The 20,091-nt window shown below is 45.0% G+C and overlaps 1 protein-coding gene across 3 annotated transcripts in view; it reads left to right on the top strand.

Annotated features, from left to right (window-relative positions):
- The first annotated feature begins 845 nt into the window (after nucleotides 1–845).
- The window catches only part of SPAG1 (sperm associated antigen 1), a 208,728-nt gene continuing 189,482 nt past the window's right edge, over nucleotides 846–20,091 (top strand). The window contains exons 1-3 of one of the 3 annotated variants that reach the window (XM_033933136.1): nucleotides 2,184–2,231; nucleotides 18,264–18,435; nucleotides 18,899–19,049. In XM_033933136.1, coding sequence (XP_033789027.1) covers nucleotides 18,910–19,049 — 140 coding nt within the window. In that variant the 5' untranslated portion in view covers nucleotides 2,184–2,231; nucleotides 18,264–18,435; nucleotides 18,899–18,909. Of the gene's footprint in view, nucleotides 1,206–2,171; nucleotides 2,232–18,263; nucleotides 18,436–18,898; nucleotides 19,050–20,091 lie in introns of those variants that run through there. The other 2 variants (XM_033933137.1, XM_033933135.1) reach the window with 2 other exon arrangements.

The following is a 20,091-nucleotide window of genomic DNA, read 5'->3' as shown; positions in this document are numbered from 1 at the left end:
ATATTGGATGCACAGTTGGAAGTGCAACCAGACTCATGAAATCACCAGACAACAAAGGTAGGAAAAATGATTTTATTTTCAATTTAGTGATCAAAATGTGCCCGTTTTGAGAATTTATATCTACTGTCTATATTTTGCACTATGACCCCCTTTTACCAAACTGTAATAGCAGTTTTTAGCGCAGGGAGCCTATGAGCATCAAGAGCAGTGCGGGGCATTCAGCGCAGCTCCCTGCACTAAAAACCGCTATTGTGGTTTAGTAAAATGGGAGGGGTATATTTGTCTATTTTTGTATAGTTGTTACTGAGGTGACATTGCATATTTTAAAGTCATCTGCTTTGACCTCTGAAAACCCCCGAATCTAAATGATAATTAACATTTTCTCTGTGTACAGTGTGCTTTGTGTTTTTTTAAAAATTTTTATTGTTGGCAGATCATTTTGACTTGGTCATTTTAAAAGTAGCTCGCAAGCCAAGAGTGTGGGCTAGAATGTCTCACCTATTGCACAGGAAAAACCTACAACAAACAACTTGAATCCAACCTACATATTACAATACACAGCTTTTTGCATCTCGCAATTTTCTTCATGGAATCAATGCGGCTAAACAGCAAGAGAATTTTGCATTAATGACTCCCAATATAGAGATAAGCGACTAAACCTGCGCTAGATTTTCAGTTCAAACAACTACCCCCCCCCCCCCCCCATATCTCAAGCCTTCCTGGGCCGAGCTGTGGTCGCGTTAGAATAAAACTGTAACCATAGCTACCGTTTCCAAAGACGCTGCAGCTGATGTAACCTTACAGCGCAGCCTCTGTCAGAATTAACTGTTTCACTTCCAACTCTCCACCAGGCCCTCAACAAAAACTACAGCTCTCGGTTTATTGAGTCCCTGTTCGGATCAGACCTTATTCCTGGTTCCTACTTACGCCCCATACCATGATTCGGGTAGTTCAAATTTTCATTCAAAAACGGCATCATCTTTCTTTTCCTTTGGGATACATTTACCTAGAGCACTTCACGCTTTGTTTCCCTCCTGACCACTAATTATGAGACACGCTTGGCTGGATCGAAGTTTTGTTTAATAAAGGACTTTTGTTCTGATCTGTTGGGGCTTAACTTTCCTCTCTGTTTAAAACAATAATTATCGGGTCTACAAAACCTGGAGACAGTGTCTTCTTGTGACTTGTCTGTTTCCCACTTCCAGGTAAGCTTGTCAGTATCATGCGCAAAAAGTAAATTAAAAAAAGAAAAGCTAAACTGATTTGTTTGTATTAAATGTTTTATAGTCTTTGTTGTGTAGATCAAATATCGCGTTTCTCGCTATGCTCTCTCCACCACTGTAGCGGACAGTTTGGAAGTTGGTGACAGCTTAGAAATAAAAATCAGCAAACAAAAAAAAATTATATTTTTTAAAATTAAGTTTAATATAGTTTGATTAGTGCTCAGAAACTTACATGTCCTTCAGATACCGAATGGAATAAATAAAGCATAACACTAAGGGCTCCTTTTACAAAGGTGCGCTAGCGTTTTTAGCGCAGGCCTGCTTAAAAGGAGGAGTAGCAGCTAGCACCCGCTAGTGCACCTTTGTAAAAGGAGCCCTAAATCATAAAGGCTGTGTATGGCGTGGGGGTGGATTTTTGATGTGAGTAATAAAAAAAAAAAGGGTCAGGGAAAACAGAATTATTTCTGTTAGTGGTGTGCCCCTCGTTCCTGGCAGGCGACCTGGGCTTCTCTTTTGGACCTCAACCTCTCCTGTAGGGTTAGGCCCAGTAGAGAGGCCAATCCCTCCATAAGAGCCATCTCTGGTTGCACAAGACCCCCAAAACTGAGTAAATCAAGAGAGGTGGAAGTTCCATTGGGTTTAACAGCCCCAATCATTTTGATAAGTTGGCTCCTATCAACCTCGCTGTGAGGGACTGGTGCTGTGAGAAACTGCTAAGAATTATTCTTGATATTGTGGATTTGGATTTTCAAAGGGCATTTGATAAAGTTCCTCATTAAAGACTTTATTTATTTTTTTATTTATTTAGGTATTTATATACTGCCTATCAAGGATATCTAGGCAGTTTACAATCAAGTACTCAAGCATTTTCCCTCTCTGTCCCAGTGGGCTCACAGGCTCACAATCTATGTAACGTGCCTGGGGCAATGGAGGATTGAATGAGACTTGCCCAGGGTCACAAGGAGAAGTGTGGGACTTCTGAGGAAATTAGAAATCATTGGATAAGAGGTAATGTCCTATTATGGATTAAGAACTGGTTGAAAGACAGGAAACAGAGAGTAGGTTTAAATGGTCAATATTCTCAATGGAGAAGTGTAAATAGTGGGGTTCCCCAGAGGTCAGTGCTGGGAACACTGCTTTTTAACATATTTATCAGTGATGTAGAGTGGGAATAACTAGTGAGATAATTAAATTTGCTGATGACACAAAAGTTATTAAATTCTGAAACATGGCAGATGATGTGAGCAAGTGCAAAGTGATGAACGTGGGAAAGAGGAACCTAAACTTTAGCTACATGATGCAGGGTTCTACGTTAGGAGTTGTTGTCCAGGAAAAGGATCTAGGTGTTTAATATGCAGCGGCCGCAGTTAAGAAAGTAAATAGAATGTTTGGAATTATCAGGAAAGGAATGGAAAACAAAGATGAAAATGTTATAATGCCCTTAAATTGTTCTATGGTATGGCCGTATCTCGAATACTGTGTTCAATTCTGGTTACCATATCTCAAAAAAAGATATAGTTTTAGAATTAGAAAAGATGCAGAGAATTAGTAAAGATACAGAAAAGATACAGAGAATGGTGATGCAAATGATAAAAGGGATGAGATGACTTCCTATGAGGAAAGGCTGAAGCGGCTAAGGCTCTTCAACTTGGAGAATAGACAGCTTATGGGTGATATAATGGAGGTCTATAAAATACTGAGTGGAGTGGAAAGGAGAGATGTGAATCGCTTGTTTGCTCTTTTCATAAATATTAGTACTAGGGGGCATGCGATGAAGCTACTAAGTAGTAGATTTAAAACAAATCAGAGAAAATATTTCTTCACACAACTTGTAATTAAATTCTGGAATTCATGGCCAGAGAATGTGGTGAAATCAGTTAGCTTAGCAGGGCTCATTTCCTAATAGAGATGTCCATAGGCCATTATTGAGATGTTTTACTACTTGGGATCTAGCTAAATACTTGGGATCTGGGTTGGCCACTGTTGGAAACAAGATACTGGGCTTGATAGACCTTTGGTCTGTCCGAGTATGGCAACACAAGGAAAAACAAAGAAGAACTGCAGACAAACATATAAGATGCAGGCTATATTTATTATATCAGTTAATGATTGCGGTTAATATTACCACCTTTACACAAACCTAGGGACCCGACACGGTCTGTGTTTCGGTTAACATGCCTTCATCAGGGGTCCTAGGTTGGCACGGTATCTAATTAAACTGCAAACAGAAAAAGAACAATAGCCTGTATGGATTGAAGGTAAACACTGATCCAAAATCTCTGTGCCAACCTAGGACCCCTGATGAAGGTGTGTTAATCGAAACACGGACCGTGTCGGATCCCTAGGTTTGTGTAAAGGTGGTAATATTAACCGCAATCATTAATTGATATAATAAACATAGCCTGCATCTTGTATGTTTGTCTGCAGTTCTTTGTTTTTCCTTGTGTTGCTTTTACTTTACTGCAGATTGTGTTGGATTTTTCTTTTGTAATTCTTTATTTACTCTGTTGAAGCTGGTTTAGAGAATAGTGAGTAAGAATGAGAGATCTGGGCTTTCCAAAAGGTGATGTGATAGAGAAAAATGAAGGCAGATAAAGACCATGTGGCCTATCTAGTCTAAGCGTGCTATCTGCTAACCCCTCCTATCCCTTAAAGATCCAATGTACTTGTTCCATGCTTTCTTGAATCCAGATACACTTTTTGTTTCCACTTCCTTCCCTGGGAGGCCATTCTAAGCATTCACCACCCTTTCTGTGAAAAAGTATTTTTTGAGGTTTCTTCTGCATCTATCCCCTTTCACCTTCATCCTATGTCCCCCTCATTCCAGAGTTTCCTTTCAATGCGCATTTTTGCCACTTATGATACACTTTTTGTTTCCACTTCCTCCACTGGGAGGCCATTCTAAGCATTCACCACTCTTTCAGTGAAAAATTATTTTCTGAGATTACTTCTGCATCTATCCCCTTTCACCTTCATCCTTTTCTCCCTCATTCCAGAGTTTCCTTTCAATGCACACATTTATGCCACTTATAATAGAGATAGTTAAATAGATAAATAACTGCAGCAAAAAATATTTCTAGAGAGATAGTTAAATACCTATCTCCCCTCTACCGCCTTTCCTCTAAAGTGTACTTATTGAGATCTTTAAGTCTGTCCCTGTTTGCCTTATGATGAAGGCCACCGATCATTTTAGTAGCCTTCCTCTGGACTGATCCATCTTATTTATATATTTTTTCAAGATGCAGACTCCAGAATTGTACACAATATTTTAAATGAGGTCTTACCAGTCTTATTCAGGGGCATCAATACCTCTTTTTCCTACTGGCCATTCTACTCGTATTTCCTATGCACCCAAGCATCCTTCTAGCTTTTACTGCCACCCTTTCATCCTGTTTGGCCACCTTTAGATCATCACATACTGTCGCACCCAAGCCCTGCTCCTCTTTCATGCACAAGTTATTCACCCCCTAAACTGTACCGTTGTTCCCTCAGATTTTTGCAGCCTAAATGTATAACCTTGCATTTCTTAGCATTTTTGGACCATTCCTCAAACTTTGCTGAGTCCTTCCAGATGTTATCTATAGTATCAAGAGTGTCTACTTTTTTGCAGATTTTGGTATTATCCACAAAAAGACAAATGTTACCAGACAGTCCTTCACCAACGCTGCTTACAAAAATGTTAAAAAGAACAGGTTCAAGAACTGAAACTCGGGGCTCACCACTGCTAACATCCCTTTCCTCAGAGCGATCTCCATTGACCACTACCCTCTGTCGCCTTCTGCTCATCCAGTTCCTGACCTTGTCTTTCACTTTGGGGCCCATACTGAGGGTACTCAGTTTATTACATGTCTGTGTGGAACACTATTAAAAGCTTTGCTAAAAGCTAAATACCCCACATCTAACGCTCTACCTGTATCCAATTCTCTGGTCACTCAGTCAAAGAAATTGATCCGATTTGTCTGACAAGACCTGCCTCTAGTGAATTCATGTTGCCTCAGGTCCTGTAATTCATTGAATTCCAGAAACTTCACTATTCTCTGTTTTAAAACATTTCCATTACTTTACTTATCACAGAAGTCAGACTTACCAGCCTGTCATTGGTGAAGTCATTGGTAAAGCTCCACTTGAAATATTGTGTTTGTGTGTTGTGACTGAGTCAGTCAATCAGCTCTGCGAGCTGGAGAAGATGAGGGTTGGCATTTGCAGGAAACTTTTCAAACCCTGAGTTTCCCATATATGTTATGTTAATCAGGCTTTCTATTCACCTTCACCTATTCATTTCAAGGTTAAATTACATTACAAGAGGCCAGGTCAGTTACACAGGAAAGTTATAATGGATAGTTTGACAAGCACATTCAATATAATTGCTAGTACAAATAGATCAGGACAGTTATTAATACAGTTAGGTCATAGATACAAACAAGTTCAAGTAGGTCATCATTGGCTCATCGTTATGTCCCAGGAGTTGCATTAGACAATTTAGAAATGGGCTTTTACAATTACCGTATATGCTCGAATGGCCCCCAAATGGGGGTCTCATCCTATTTTTGGGTCATCACCCAATGACCACCCAACCCCCTCCTGAACTTGTTGCAGGCCTCAACCGGTCTGCCATATGATCTGGTAGGCCGGGACATGAGAGATCCCTCCTGTCTCCCGTCCCGACCAACTAACAATTTTTTTTAACACACACACACAAACACCCCCATGCACCTTTTTTTGCTGTTTTTAATCCCTGGTGGTCCAGCGATGTATGGGACAGAAGTGATCTTTATCCCAGGACAACCAGGCAGCATATTCTCACACATGGGTGACATCACCGACGGAGCCCCGGTACGGACACTTGAAAAGTGAATTGCAAATTTAAGTTTTAGAAAGTTCGCGATCAGCCCGCACTGCGCATGCGCGAGTGCCTTCCCACCTGATGTAGGCAAGCAGTCCCTCAGTTTCTTAGTTTCTGCGGAGCTAAGAAAACGCATTTCAACAGTTGTTGAAAATTTTTTTGCCTTCCTGCTCTCGCATCAGGGACTTTTTAGTCATTTTCATGTTCTTTATTTTGATTAGAGTTACTTCGGTTAAAAAAAAATAAAAATCTCTTTTTTAATCCCTCGCAGGTTTTTGGCCCGGTGGGGCCTGTTGTACCACCTTGGCCTCCGATTTTGATTTTGCCGAGGTGGTCTTCCCATCGATGTCATGCCCGCAGACGGGGTTCAAGAAGTGCAGTCGCTGTGGTCGGTTCATCTCTGTGACTGACCCACATCGTTGGTGTCTCCAGTGTCTAGGGCCTGAGCATCGTCCAGAATCTTGTACTTGTTGTTCATCACTTCAAAAAAGGACTTTGAAAAACCACATTCTTCAAGAACAATGTTTGTTCAGTGTCGCTATGGAGGGGAGCTGACATTACTACCAACACCGGCACTGACCAAGACGCCGCCGCATTAATCGATACCGGCAGAACATCTCTGGTGTCACAACATCCAGTGGGTAAGCCAGTTAAGAAGCCTTCCCCTAACCCATCTGGGAAGCAGGTCAAAGTGGCATTGAGTCAAGTCATGCCGACCTCAAAAAAGTCCTGTAAGCGCCCAGTCCTGATTTCGGTGAGTGCCACGATATCGGCCTCCTCATCAGCGGTACCAGCGAAAAAGTCTGAAGTACCAGTGCTCTTCCTCAAGCAAAAGATTGACAATTTGCTTGAGGAGAAGAGCTAGTAGGAGCAGGCAGCAAGAGAAGGAAGGAGGGAAGTGAAGACCAGGAAACAAGCCGATAGCAAGAGCAGGAAGTTAGGGGCAGCGTCGAGAGTAAGCTCCGCCCACCCCCACCGCGTGGCCAGAATTATCATCCGACCTCCCCCTTAAAATGGGAGGAGCCAACGGCATGCGAGGTGCCTAGCTTCGGGTGAGAGAGTAAACAGGCAGCAAGAGGAGAAGAGCTAGTAGGAGCAGGCAGCTAGAGGAGAAGGAAGGAGGGAAGCGAAGAGCAGAAAACAAGCCGATATCAAGAGCAGGAAGTTAGGGGCAGCAGTGAGAGTAAGCTCCGCCCACCCCCACCATGTGGCCAGAATCATCATCCGACCTCCCCCTTAAAAGGGGAGGAGCCAATGGCGCGCAGCTGTTCGGTGCACGGCGATGGCAAGCGGTAAAGGCGCTCGCCTTAGCAAGAGTGCTTTTACGAAGGGCCTCAAAAAGGACCGAGTCACCACACCTAAGGACACAAAGGTAAGAACGTGGCAGGCACATAGGAGAGCACACACATACAAGTTAAGGTAAGGTAAGGACAGCACACACAAGCAAAAGACAGCAAAGAAAGGAAGCATACACACACAAGCAAAGGTAAGGTAAGGACAGCACACACAGGCAAAAGACAGCCAAGAAAGGAAGAGGCAGGCACAGAAGAAAACACCCAGAGCAAAGAAAGGAAGCGGCAGGCACAGAAGGTAAAGAAGAGGAAGACACAGAAGAGAACACACACACACAAGCAAAAAGGTGCCAGTGCAATAAAAGAGAGTACACCAAAAAGGCGGACAGCAATGGAAGCAGAGGGATTCCAGAGGATGAGCTTCCCAGTGTACTGCACGGACTGCCATATGTACGACTACCTCCCCTCGGGGAGGCAGTCGTATGTATGTGGTCGGTGTCAGGAGCTGAAAAGCTTGAAGAAGGAAGTTAGTCGACTGAAGTACAGGATTCGGGAACTGGAGAGAAGACCCATTCAAGACAGCTGAAGACCCTATGAGAGAGAGGCACATCGAAGAACAAGTCAGGGAGCTTGAGGAGTTCATCGTAGAAGCCTACAGGAGAGAACAAGAACACGAACATCGTAGGAAGGACGAAGATATACCCACATGGAATGGAGGACACGAGCAATATGACTACAAGGAAGAAGAAGCCCATAGAGGAATCCAGCAGAAAGGGGAGGCAAGGTCTTGCCAGTGCCTGGAAGAGGTAGCAGTAAAGCACACTGCGGACACAGACCTGCGACCGGAGTGAAAACTGAAAAAAGGGAAAGTCTGCAATCCTAGTGGGAGACTCAATCCTAAATCAAGTAGATAGCCACATAGCAGGAGAGAGAGAGGATCGGCTAGTGACATGCCTCCCAGGAGCAAGAACAAAAGACATCGTCGACAAAATTGAAAGGATCCTAGAAGGAGCAGAGATGGAAGAGACTGCAGTGATGATCCACATTGGGACAAATGATGTCAGCAGGAGAGACTACAACAGGAACGCACTGATCGAACAGTTCAAGATTCTGGGAAGGAAGTTGAAAATGAGGACTCAGAAGATAGCATTTTCAGAGATCCTACCAGTACCGAGGACAGATGTAAAGAGGCAGACGGAACTACAATCAATAAATGCGTGGATGAGGAGATGGTGCGAGGAAGAGGGGTTCCACTTTGTGAGAAACTGGACAACGTTTTGGGGCAAGAACAAGCTCTTCAGGAGAGATGGACTACACCTGAGCATGGCGGGAACTAGACTTCTAGCAAACAACGTCAGAAGAGGAATAGAGCAGGCTTTAAACTAAGAAGAAGGGGAAAGCCGACAGTCGACCAGGTGTCGATGATTCGGAAGAAGGTATCCCAAGAAGATACTGAGTGGGAAAAATGCTGGGAAGACACAATGGACAAACAACAAGAGTTGACGGAACAAGAGGATAATAAAAAGAACGTAGCACAGGGGGAAGACAGAATGGGCAAAAAACAAGAGTCGACAGGTCAAGAAGAGGATGATAAGAAGACCCGTAGCACAGGAAAAAAAAATGAAGACAAGAAAATACCAGGACTTAAATTGCATGTATACTAATGCAATTTAAGGAACAAAATGGGAGAATTAGAAGTCATGGCCAAAAAAGAGAACCTAGACATCATTGGGGTCTCTGAAACATGGTAGAATGAAGAAAACAAATGGGACACAATACTACAATACAAGCTCTATCGCAAAGACAGGTCAGATCAGAAAGGAGGAGGAATAGCCCTATACATAAAGGATAACATACACTCGACCAGAATGGACACAGCGGCGACAACTGATAAATTGGAATCACTATGGGTTAAAATACCAGGAAGAAATGGGTCCGAGATAAAGATGGGCCTGTACTATCGTCCACCTGGGCAAACTGAAGTAAACGACGAAGAAATGGAAGCCGAGATGAGGGAATGCAAAAACGGTAACACCATTGTTATTGGAGACTTCAACTATCCCGGGATAGACTGGAGTCTTGGAAACTCAAAATGCGCTAAGGAAACCGGATTCCTGGGGACTATACAAGACTGCTTCATGGAGCAGCTTGTCAGAGAACCAACGAGAGGGAATGCCACTCTGGATCTAATCCTCAATGGGCTAAGAAGACCTGCAAAGGAAGTGGAAGTAGTGGGACCGTTAGGTAACAGCGATCACAATATGATCCAGTTCAAAGTTGAAGTAGGAATATCAAAGGGGAAAAGAACCACAACGACAACTTTCAACTTCAAGAAAGGAAACTACGAAGCGATGAGAGAAATGGTAAGAAAGAAACTTAGGAACAGCTCAAAGAAATCACAGACTGTGGAGCAAGCCTGGTCTTTATTCATGGGCATGATGAACGAAGCGCAAAATCTGTGTATCCCCAGATTTAGAAAAGGATGCAAAAAGAGCCGAACAAAAGACCCAGCGTGGATAACTAAAGAAGTGAAGAAAGCGGTAGGAGATAAGAAAAGATCATTCTGGATGTGGGAAAAGGACAAAAATGGGGAAAACTGGAAAGAGCACAGGAAGCATCAAAAGGAATGTTACCACGTGGTTAGAAGAGCAAAAAGAGAATACGAAGAGAAGCTAGCCAGGGAAGCACAAAATTTCAAACCGTTCTTCAGATATGTTAAAGGGAAGGAGCCGGCAAGGGACGAGGTGGGACCGGCTGGATGAAGGAGATAGGAAAGGAGTGATGAAGGAGGAAAAAGAAGTGTAGGATAGACTAAACATGTTCTTTTCATCAGTATTTACAAGAGAGGACACATCCAACATACCGGAACCTGAAAAAATCTTCAAAGGAGATCAAGCAGAAAAATTAACATACATGGAGGTAAACCTTGAAGACGTACATAAGCAGTTAGATAGATTAAAAACTGACAAATCTCCGGGCCCAGACGGAATCCACCCTAGGATATTGAAGGAACTAAAGGAGGATATAGCGGAACTACTACAGTAGGTTTGTAATCTATCCCTGAAAACAGGCGTGATCCCGGAGGATTGGAAGATAGCTAATGTTACGCCTATCTTTAAAAAAGGATCGAGAGATGACCCGGGGAACTATAGACCGGTAAGTCTGACTTCGGTTCCGGGGAAGATGGCGGAAGGGCTGATAAAAGACAGCATCGATGAGCATCTAGAAAGGAATAAACTGGTGAGAACAAGCCAACATGGCTTTTGCAAGGGAAGATCGTACCTAACGAACTTATTGCACTTCTTCGAGGGAATTAACAAAACAAATGGACAAAGTGGACCCCATTGACATCATATACTTGGATTTTCAAAAAGCCTTTGACAAGGTATCCCATGAATGCCTACTACAGAAACTGAAGAACTATGGGGTGGAAGGAGACATACATAGATGGATCAAAAATTGTTTGGCGGGAAGAAAGCAGAGGGTAAGAGTGAAGGGCCACTACTCAGACTGGAGAAGGGTCACGAGTGGAGTTCCACAGGGGTCAGTGCTCAGGCCGCTGCTGTTCAATGTATTTATAAATGATCTAGAAACAGGGACGAAGTGCGAAGTTATAAAATTTGCAGATGACACCAAACTATTTAGTGGAGTTAGGACTAAAGAGGATTGCGAAGATTTACAAAGGGACCTGAACAAACTGGGAGAGTGGGCGAATAAATGGCAGATGAACTTTAACGTGGAGAAATGTAAAGTCTTGCATGTAGGAAACAGAAACCTGATGTACAGCTATACGATGGGAGGGCTGGTAATGGGTGAAAGTAGCCTAGAGAGGGACTTAGGGGTACTGGTGGACAAAACAATGAAGCCGTCGGCACAGTGCACAGCAGCCTCTAAGAAGGCGAATAGAATGCTAGATATAATCAAGAAAGGTATTACAACCAGAACAAAGGAAGTTATCCTGCCGTTGTATCGGGCGATGGTTCGCCGCATCTGGAGTACTGCGTTCAATATTGGTCGCCATACCTTAAGAAAGATATGGCAATACTCGAGGGTACAGAAAAGAGCGACGAGATTGATAAAAGGTATGGAAAACCTTTCATATGCTGAAAGACTAGAGAAACTGGGGCTCTTTTCCCTAGAGAAGCGGAGGCTTGGAGGGGACATGATAGAAACTTACAAGATCATGAAGGGCATAGAGAAAGTGGAGAGGGACAGATTCTTCAAACTTTCAAATACTACAAAAATGAGAGGGCATTCGGAAAAGTTAAGAGGGGACAGATTCAGAACCAATGCTAGGACGTTCTACTTCACTCAAAGGGTGGTGGACACCTGGAACGCGCTTCCAGAGGGTGTGATAGTTCAGAGTACGATATTGGGGTTCAAGAAGGAATTAGATGATTTCCTGAAGGAAAAGGGGATAGAGGGGTATAGATAGAGGATTACTATACAGGTCCTGGACCTGATGGGCCGCCGCGTGAGTGGACTGCTGGGCGTGATGAACCTCTGGTCTGACCCAGTAGAGGCACTGCTTATGTTCTTATGCTTCGAGAGGAATTGGGTGAGCATTTTCAGATGCTGATGCCGACTCAACTTATGGCCACGTCAACACCAGCTATCGAGGCCATGTTGACACTGGCTATCCAGGCCATGTTGACACCGACTTTCCAGGTGGTTCAGTCTGAGCAGTCATAGTCCACACCTCAATCTGATGCTCCACCAGTGCGGAGATCATTGACATGGGAGTTGATTGATCCATCTCCACGGCACCAGTCATCCTCTTTTGAAGAAGTCAGCTCCTTTGGCGTGGAACTACCTACAGGTTCTGGGATCCATGGTAGAGAGCTGCACGGGAACGGGGACGACGGGAATCCCGCGGGACCCGCGGGCATCCCGCGGGTTCCCCCTTTGGGTCACGGGGATCCCGTGGGGACGCCCCTAGGGTCGCGGGGATCCCGTGGGGACGCCCCCTAGGGTCGCGGGGATCCCGTGGGGACGCCTCCGAGGGTCGCGGGGTTCCTGCGGGGCTGGATGTACTCAGTCGCGCGGCTCTTCTCTCTACCTTCTCTGCTTGCAGCACAGAGCCGAACGGAAGTCTTCCCGACGTCAGCGCTGACGTCGGAGGGGAGGGAGGGCTTAAAGCTTAAAGCCCTCCCTCCCTCCGATGTCAGCGCTGACGTCGGGAAGACTTCCGTTCGGCTCTGTGCTGCAAGCAGAGAAGGTAGAGAGAAGAGCCGTGCGACTGAGTCGGGAAGACTTCCGTTTGGCTCTGTGCTGCAGGCAGTGCAGGTAAGGAGGAGAGTAGCCTCGCGGTTCGAGTGGCTACCAAGGGACGGGGCGGTCCGCCCCGCCACACCCCGCCCCGGTTGCAGCACAGCCGGCCAGGTCCCCTTACTTTTGTGGCACTTCCCCGACCGACCGACAACAGCCCCGGTCCGACAATCCTCCCTGCCCTGTAGCCGCGAATCTAAATTATCTTCTTACAGCAGCTGTAATAAGGTAATTTAGATTCGCAGTTAAGGGCAGGGAGGTTTGTCGGACCGGGGCTGTTGTCAGTCGGTCGGGGAAGTGCCACAAAAGTAAGGGGACCTGGCCGGCTGTGCTGCACCCGGGGCGGTAGAGAAGGAGGGGGGAGAAGGACGCTGAAAGCACTTGAAGACAGAGGAGGGAGAAGGACGCTGAAAGCACATGGGGGAATACAAAGGGGTGGAGAAGGATGCTGAAAGGCCATGGGAAGGGCGGGGGGGGGGAAGGACTCTGAAAGCACTTGTGGAAGACAGAGGGGGGAGAAGGATGCTGAAAGCACATGGGGAAGACAAAGGGGTGGAGAAGGACGCTGAAAGGACATGGGGAAGATAAAGGGGTGGAGAAGGACGCTGAAAGGCCATGGGAAGGGCGGGGGGGGGAAAGGACTCTGAAAGCACTTGTGGAAGACAGAGGGGGGAGAAGGATGCTGAAAGCACATGGGGAAGACAAAGGGGTGGAGAAGGACGCTGAAAGGACATGGGGAAGCAGAGGGGGGAGAAGGACACTGAAAGCACATGTGGAAGACAGAGGGGGGAGAAGGACGCTGACAGGACATGGGGAAGATGGGGGGAGAAGGACGTTGAAAGGAAATGGGGAAGAGAGAGTAGGGAGAAGACGCTGGCAGGGAAGAAGACAGATGCCAGACTATGGGGGGAGCGGAGAGAAGAAGATGGGTGCCAGACCAATTTGGAAGGGGGAAGAAAGGGAGAGGCACAGTAACAGAGCAAATGGAAGATGCAGAAGGAAGAGAGACAGTGGATGAAAGGAATTGAATGAGAACATGAGGAAAGCAGAAACCAGGCAACAAAGGTAGGAAAAGAATTATATTTCTTTTTTTTATTTTGCTTCAGGATAAAGTAGTATATTAGTTGTGTTGATAAAAATTTATAAACATTAGAGGCTCTGGTAGAAACCCATTTACAAAGTATGTATTCTTCCCAATTAATATTTCCAAATTAATAAAGTCTCTGCTTATTTGTAAATGGGTTTCTACCAGAGCCTTTAATTCAGTAGCATAATTAAATGAAATAACTATTTCTGAAGTTTATAGGGACGGGTGGGGACGGAGGGGATTCCTCGCGGGGACGGGTGGGGACGGAGGGGATTCCTCGCGGGGACGGGTGGGGACGGAGGGATTCCTCACGGGGACGGGTGGGGACGGGTGGGATTCCTCACGGGGACGGGTGGGGACGGGTGGGACTTTGGCGGGGACGGGTGGGATTTCTGTCCCCGCGCAACTCTCTAATCCATGGTGGCCATGCTGAATGTCGTTCCTTGGGCGAGAGCGCACATGTGTCCTCTTCAGAATGCTTTGCTCTCCCACTGGGCACCCCACCAAGATGCCTTGCAGATGAATCTGCCGTGGACTTTGGAGGCCTGAGCGAGCATGAACTTGTGGCTTCTTCCTCAATCACTCTGCAAGGGGTGTTCAGTTACACATTGCCTCCTGGATTGTGGTGACAACGGATGCCAGCCTTCGGTGCTGGGGACCTCACTGCAATCATTGTCCTCTTCAGGGCTGTTGGACTCCATCTCAGAGAAGGTGGTCAGTTAACCGTCTAGAGCTACAGGCTATTCGTCTGGCCTTGAGGGAATTGCAGATGACCCTGGAGGGACAGATGGTCTGGGTTTTCTCTAAAATCCTAATCTCTGAGTTTTTTGATCCTTCACTTAGCTCCAGTGAGCTGTTTTTTTATGCTAAAATTGCTGCTGTGGTGGCCATCTTGGATTTCCCAAATTTGAAAATAAAAGCCTCTATTTTCCTCAAAACACTTTGATTTGGCTCAAAATCAGTCTAGATCAGTGGTTCCTAACCCTGTCCTGGGAGACCACTAGCCAGTCAAGTTTTCAGGATAGCCTTAATGAATATGCATGGGCCAGATTTACATTCCTGTCGCCTCCTTTATATGCAAATCTCTCTGGAGGCCGATTCTGGATCTAAAGCCAGTCAATGATGTCCTCAAGATACTGCACTTCCACATGGAAATGGCAAGGTCAGTCATTGCCTCGATAACGCCGGAGGAATGTCTTGCCTCTCTGGATTTGACAGAGGCTTATCTGCGTATCCCCATTTTTCCAGATCACAGGAAGTTCGGCACCATGCACCTTCATTAAGGTGATGATCGTAGTTGCAGTGCACCTCCGCAAGGAAGGGATACAGGTGCATCCATACCTTGATGATTGGCTGATACAAGCTCTGTCCAAATCCAAAGAAAGGACAGCGGAGCATGTAATCCAGATTCTGTAGAGCCTAGGCTAGGTGGTGAACTTTGAAAGAGCCACCTGTAGCCAACACAATTATTGGAGTATCTGGGCATCCATTTCAACACGAAGGACAACAAAGTTTTTCTCCAGGAAACCCACAGAGAGAAGTTTACGCATCAGATCAGTGAGTTTTGAGATAGCCAACACTGACAACTTGGCATTATTTACAAGTTCTGGGCTCAATGGTAGCAATTATGGACATGGTCCTCTGGGAGAGGGCATATTTATGCCCTCTCCAGGATGTGCTGTTCTGTTGGTCCCCACAAACGGATGCATTGCAGTCACCCCTGCCTTGGACAACGGAAGCACATCGCAGTCTGAACTGGTGACTGGAGCTGTAGTTGCAAAGCAACGTTCCCTGGAATAGCAACTCCACGTGGGTGATTATGATAACCTTTACAATTGGGGAGTGTACTGTGAAGGGCGTCTGGTGCAGGGACTTTGGTTCCCTTCACAGCCGATTAGAGCAGAGAGCCATTCACCTGGAACTTCAGGTGTTAGGAAGCTCACTACAGGTCAAAGCGGTACAAATTATCTCGGACAATGCAATGGCAGTAGCCTACGTCAATCAGCAGGGAGGCACAAAATGTGTGCCCCTATGCTTGGAGGCCAAAATGTTGTTTCAGTGAGCAGAGCTCCATCTGTTGGCTCTCCTGGCAGCACGTGTAGTGGAGTGGACAATGTGCAAGTAGATTTTCTCAGCCGATAGACTATGTCCCACAGAGTGGGTCCTATCCCAGAAGGCAATCAACTGCATTATGAGTCATTGGGGGTGCCCAGTGTTTGATCTGATGGCTTTAGTGGCCAACAAGAAAGTGTCATGGTTTTTCAGTTGAAGATACGAGTGAGGAAGCGATGGCTTGGATACCCGTGGCCACAGGCAGGACTTCTGTATGTGTTCCCTCCTTGGCCCATGAAAGGCAGAGTTCTCCAGACCTGGGATTGGTAGTTCTTGTCATGCCAGATTGGCCGAGGTGCCTGTGGTATGCAGATCTGATCCATCTAAAGAGGAGCCAAAATCTTTGGGCTGCCCTGTCTTCCAGGGTTACTCTCACAGGGCCCAATCATCCTGGTGGATCCGGAGTGCTTTGGTCTTACAGCATGGCTCTTGAGCGCACAGCCTTGACATGTAAAGGATATTCAGAGATGGTTATTGTCACACTTTTAAAGTCCAAGAAGCAGACAACTCTGGCCACTATTCGAAGACCTGGAAGTGCTGCAAGGATTGGTGTGCACAAAAGCGTGAGGACCTGGTCACGGCTCCTCTTCCTTTGTTTCTAACATTCCTTCAAGAGGGTCTTGAAAAAGGCCTGGCAGTTGGCTCTCTCAAAGTACAGATAGCGAGTCTTTCATGCTTCAGATTCCAGATTAATAGAAGACCATTGGCCTCTCATCCTGATGTGTCCAAGATTTTAAAAGGATCATTACGTCTGCATCCTCCAGTACAGCCTTTTCCAACATGGAATCTTAATCTCATCCTACAGTCTCTCTCTAGAGCTCTGTATGAGCTTTTGGAGAAAGCATTGATAGACCTGACAGTCAAAACAATGTTTTTAGTGGCAGTCATGTTAGCACGGTGGGTATCTAAACTGCAGGCTCTATCCTGCAGAGAACTAGGGTGTGACTGTGTAGTATCAAGTTTTCATATCAACCAAGAAGTATGGTTGCCTGCTTTCACACCCTTGGGGTCCAAGAAGGGTGACAAAGTTCTGGAATTGCTGGATGTTTGCAGAGTGTTGCTTTGTTATATGGAAGTGATGAGTGAGTTTCGACTGTCAGATCATCTGTTTGTGCTGGTGGGTACTAGTCACCAGGGCTGTCAAAAGCAACCATTTCTAGATGGATTCACTTGGCCATTTCTTCAGCTTATATTGGAAGCGGAAAGCGACCTCTGGTATCCTGAAAGGCACATTCCACCAGGAATGTAGCATCCTCCTGAACAGAGTCTATAGCAGTTTCGCCTGAAGAAATTTGGAGAGCGACCACATGTACTTTCAGAAAGTTCTATAGGGTGGAAGTAGCGGCCAAATTGGATACTGCATTCAGATTTACAGGGCTTTCAGCAGGCGCATATGTCTCACCCTAGATACTGGAGATTGCTTTGGTACATTCCACATGTTCAAGAATGATGTGCCTGTTGCACTAGAAGGGAAGATTAAGTGCATCATTTTTGAAGCCTACTCTGTCAGATGTTCATTAGCCTTCTTGCTTTCTCAGACATATCGGTGTTACTGGATATCTTGTTTCTGTCCTCTTTCCTGCAAAGTCAAGGATAGGGGAGTCTACATCTTTTCTAAAGAATCCAGGGGTTATCTTTCAGAACTTCAACACTGTTAGTGCAGGTTTCACCCAGGTAGGTGGCTTGTTCGTTCCACATTATTATATGTTAAGAACATAAGAATAGTCTTACTGGGTCAGAGCAATGGTCCATCAAGCCCAGTAGCCCGTTCTCATGCTGGCCAATTCAGGTCATTAGTACCTGGCCAAAACCCAAGGAGTAGCAATATTCCATGCTACCGATTGAGGGCAAGCGGAGGCTTCCCCCATATCTTAATAACAGACTATGGACTTTTCCTCCAGGAATTTGTCCAAACCTTTCTTATAACCAGCTACACTATTCACTTTTACCACAACCTCTGGCAACGTGGTCCAGATCTTAACTATTCTCTGAGTGAAAAAATATTTCCTCCTATTGATTTTAAAAGTATTTCCCTGCAGTTTCATTAAGTGTTCCCTAGTCTTTGTAATTTTTGACAGAGTGAAAAATCGATCCACTTGTACCTGTTCTACTCCAATCAGGATTTTGTAGATTTCAATCATTTCTCTGCTCAGTCTTCTCTTTTCCAAGCTGAAGAGCCCTAACCTTTTTAGTCTTTCCTCATACAAGAGGAGCTCCATCCCCTTTATCTACTTGGTCGCTCTTCTTTGAATCTTTTCTAGTGCCGCTATATCTTTCTTCTTGAGATAAGGAGACCAGAACTGAATGTAATACTCCAGGTGAGGTCGCATGTTATAAAGGTTCATGTTTATTTTGTGTTAAATGTTATAATATGAGCAGAATAGACTTTTTTCTCAGGGAGAGTCCCCATGCCTTTCCCTGTTATGTTTCTTCTCTAGGGCTGACCATCTACTTTGATATGTACTGAGGAATTAGAGGACAGCCCAGTGTGATGGGAGGTAGAGCAGAAAAATGTAAATGAAACTCTTTACACCAGATCTCGCAATCAGAGATGCACAACCCATGTGTTCAAGAAAGATGTGCCTATTTACTAGAAAGAAGATTATCAAGGTAAGTACCTAATCTTCCCTATAATAGCATCAAGACTTGTTATGGACCACCATAAACATACTAGTATTCTTGATTTAGGGAGATAGACTTGGAATTGGATGATTCATCCTGGACATTTCACAGTGGGACATTTCAGCACAGCTGTGCTTCATCCTGGACGTTTCACTGTGGGACATTTCAGCGTAGCTGTGTTGAAATGGCCACGATGAATTATCCCATTATGGGGAGGCTGGACTTCAGGTGGCAAGCCATGCGATAAGAAAGCTCCAGCGGCAACATCTCCAGAACCGTGTGATGAAAAAGCTCCGGTGGTAGCTTTTCCAACCTTGGCACTCTCTCCAATACCTGGGCTCCAGCTGCTCTGGTGGCAGCTTCTTCCCCTCAGGGCCTGCCCACTCCACACCAGCTACTGCTGCCTGCAGTTTAAAGTTCAATCAGCCTTATGAGTGTTTTTCTTTTCCAGGGTTTTAAGCTATGAGTGCTCAAGAAGTCTCGTCATTATTGAACTATGGAACAACAAAAACCTTTTATATTCCCATTGATCATCTTGACTACAGCTTCATTGAAAAATGTACCGATGTTAAGCACTTGGAAAAGATTTTGAGGATACTGAGGTAGCTATTTCTTATTATATTGCAGTATACGTATTACACAAAGAGTTTATAACTTGTAATGGCCTCTTTTACTAAGATCACCAAAATGTGATTTAGCTAGTTCAGTTGGTTAACATAACACAGTAGCAACATTAAGTATGCTTACTATGTACTATAGTGTTCATGCTCTCTGCTGCAAAGGGTAGGCAGTGTTTGCTGAAATGTTTTCATTAGACCTTGCTTTAGCAGTTGTTTCAGTGCTGGTGTTCCTTATTTGTCAACAGATGTTGCTGATATATAGGGCCACTATCCTCTATTACAAAAATTCCCAGTTCCTTTACTCAGAGTATAGAAAAGGAACAAAGTATATAGAAAATACTCTAAGTATACAAAACTCTTTAAATAGTTCAAAGAAAAAAATATTTTAAATATGTTTTTTTAGCACCTCAGTCCCACCACTCCACCGCCTCAAAAATCTTTCATAGTGGTGAGCTTTATGTGGTAATCTCCTCATCGGCTCATACTGTTTAAACTTTTTTTCCAATTCTTTCAGACGGTTTAAAGTGCATCGTGTTTTGTGCTAAATTCTTCCTATATCTCAAAAGTGCAAGTGCTTTATCATTTACTTCATACCGATTAATACCCGTTGATAAAGATTTCATAAAGTATAAATATATAAATATTTAATATTTAAAAACTTAGCTTCGCTGCATCAATTGGCCACCTGGGAGGCACGAGGGGGTAGGAAGCGAAAGATGCTGTTCTTGAATATCTGGGAGCCATATCTGCAGTCCTTGCATCCAAAGGGACACAGTGAGGTTTTAAGATGGGTGTCCTAATCTGGGCGCTCAGTTTGTAGGGCTAAGAGAGCAATGGTGAGTAATGGTGAGGCGGGGTGGAGAGTACCATTGGGGGAGAGGGATGGGGGGATTGGAGTGGTGGGGGGATATTGAAAGGTTCTGGAACTTCGTCACAGGTATGATCTGTGGGGTTAGATGAGGAGAGGGGTGTGTGGCATCTTCAGGGCTCATCATAGTCCAGGACCTCGGAGTGCCTTTCTGCC

The sequence above is a fragment of the Geotrypetes seraphini genome, chromosome 2 (genome assembly GCF_902459505.1).
Source record: "Geotrypetes seraphini chromosome 2, aGeoSer1.1, whole genome shotgun sequence".
In the NCBI taxonomy this organism is placed as follows: domain Eukaryota; kingdom Metazoa; phylum Chordata; class Amphibia; order Gymnophiona; family Dermophiidae; genus Geotrypetes; species Geotrypetes seraphini.
Note: the sequence above shows the minus strand (reverse complement) of the source record. Positions and strands in the feature narration are given on the sequence as shown.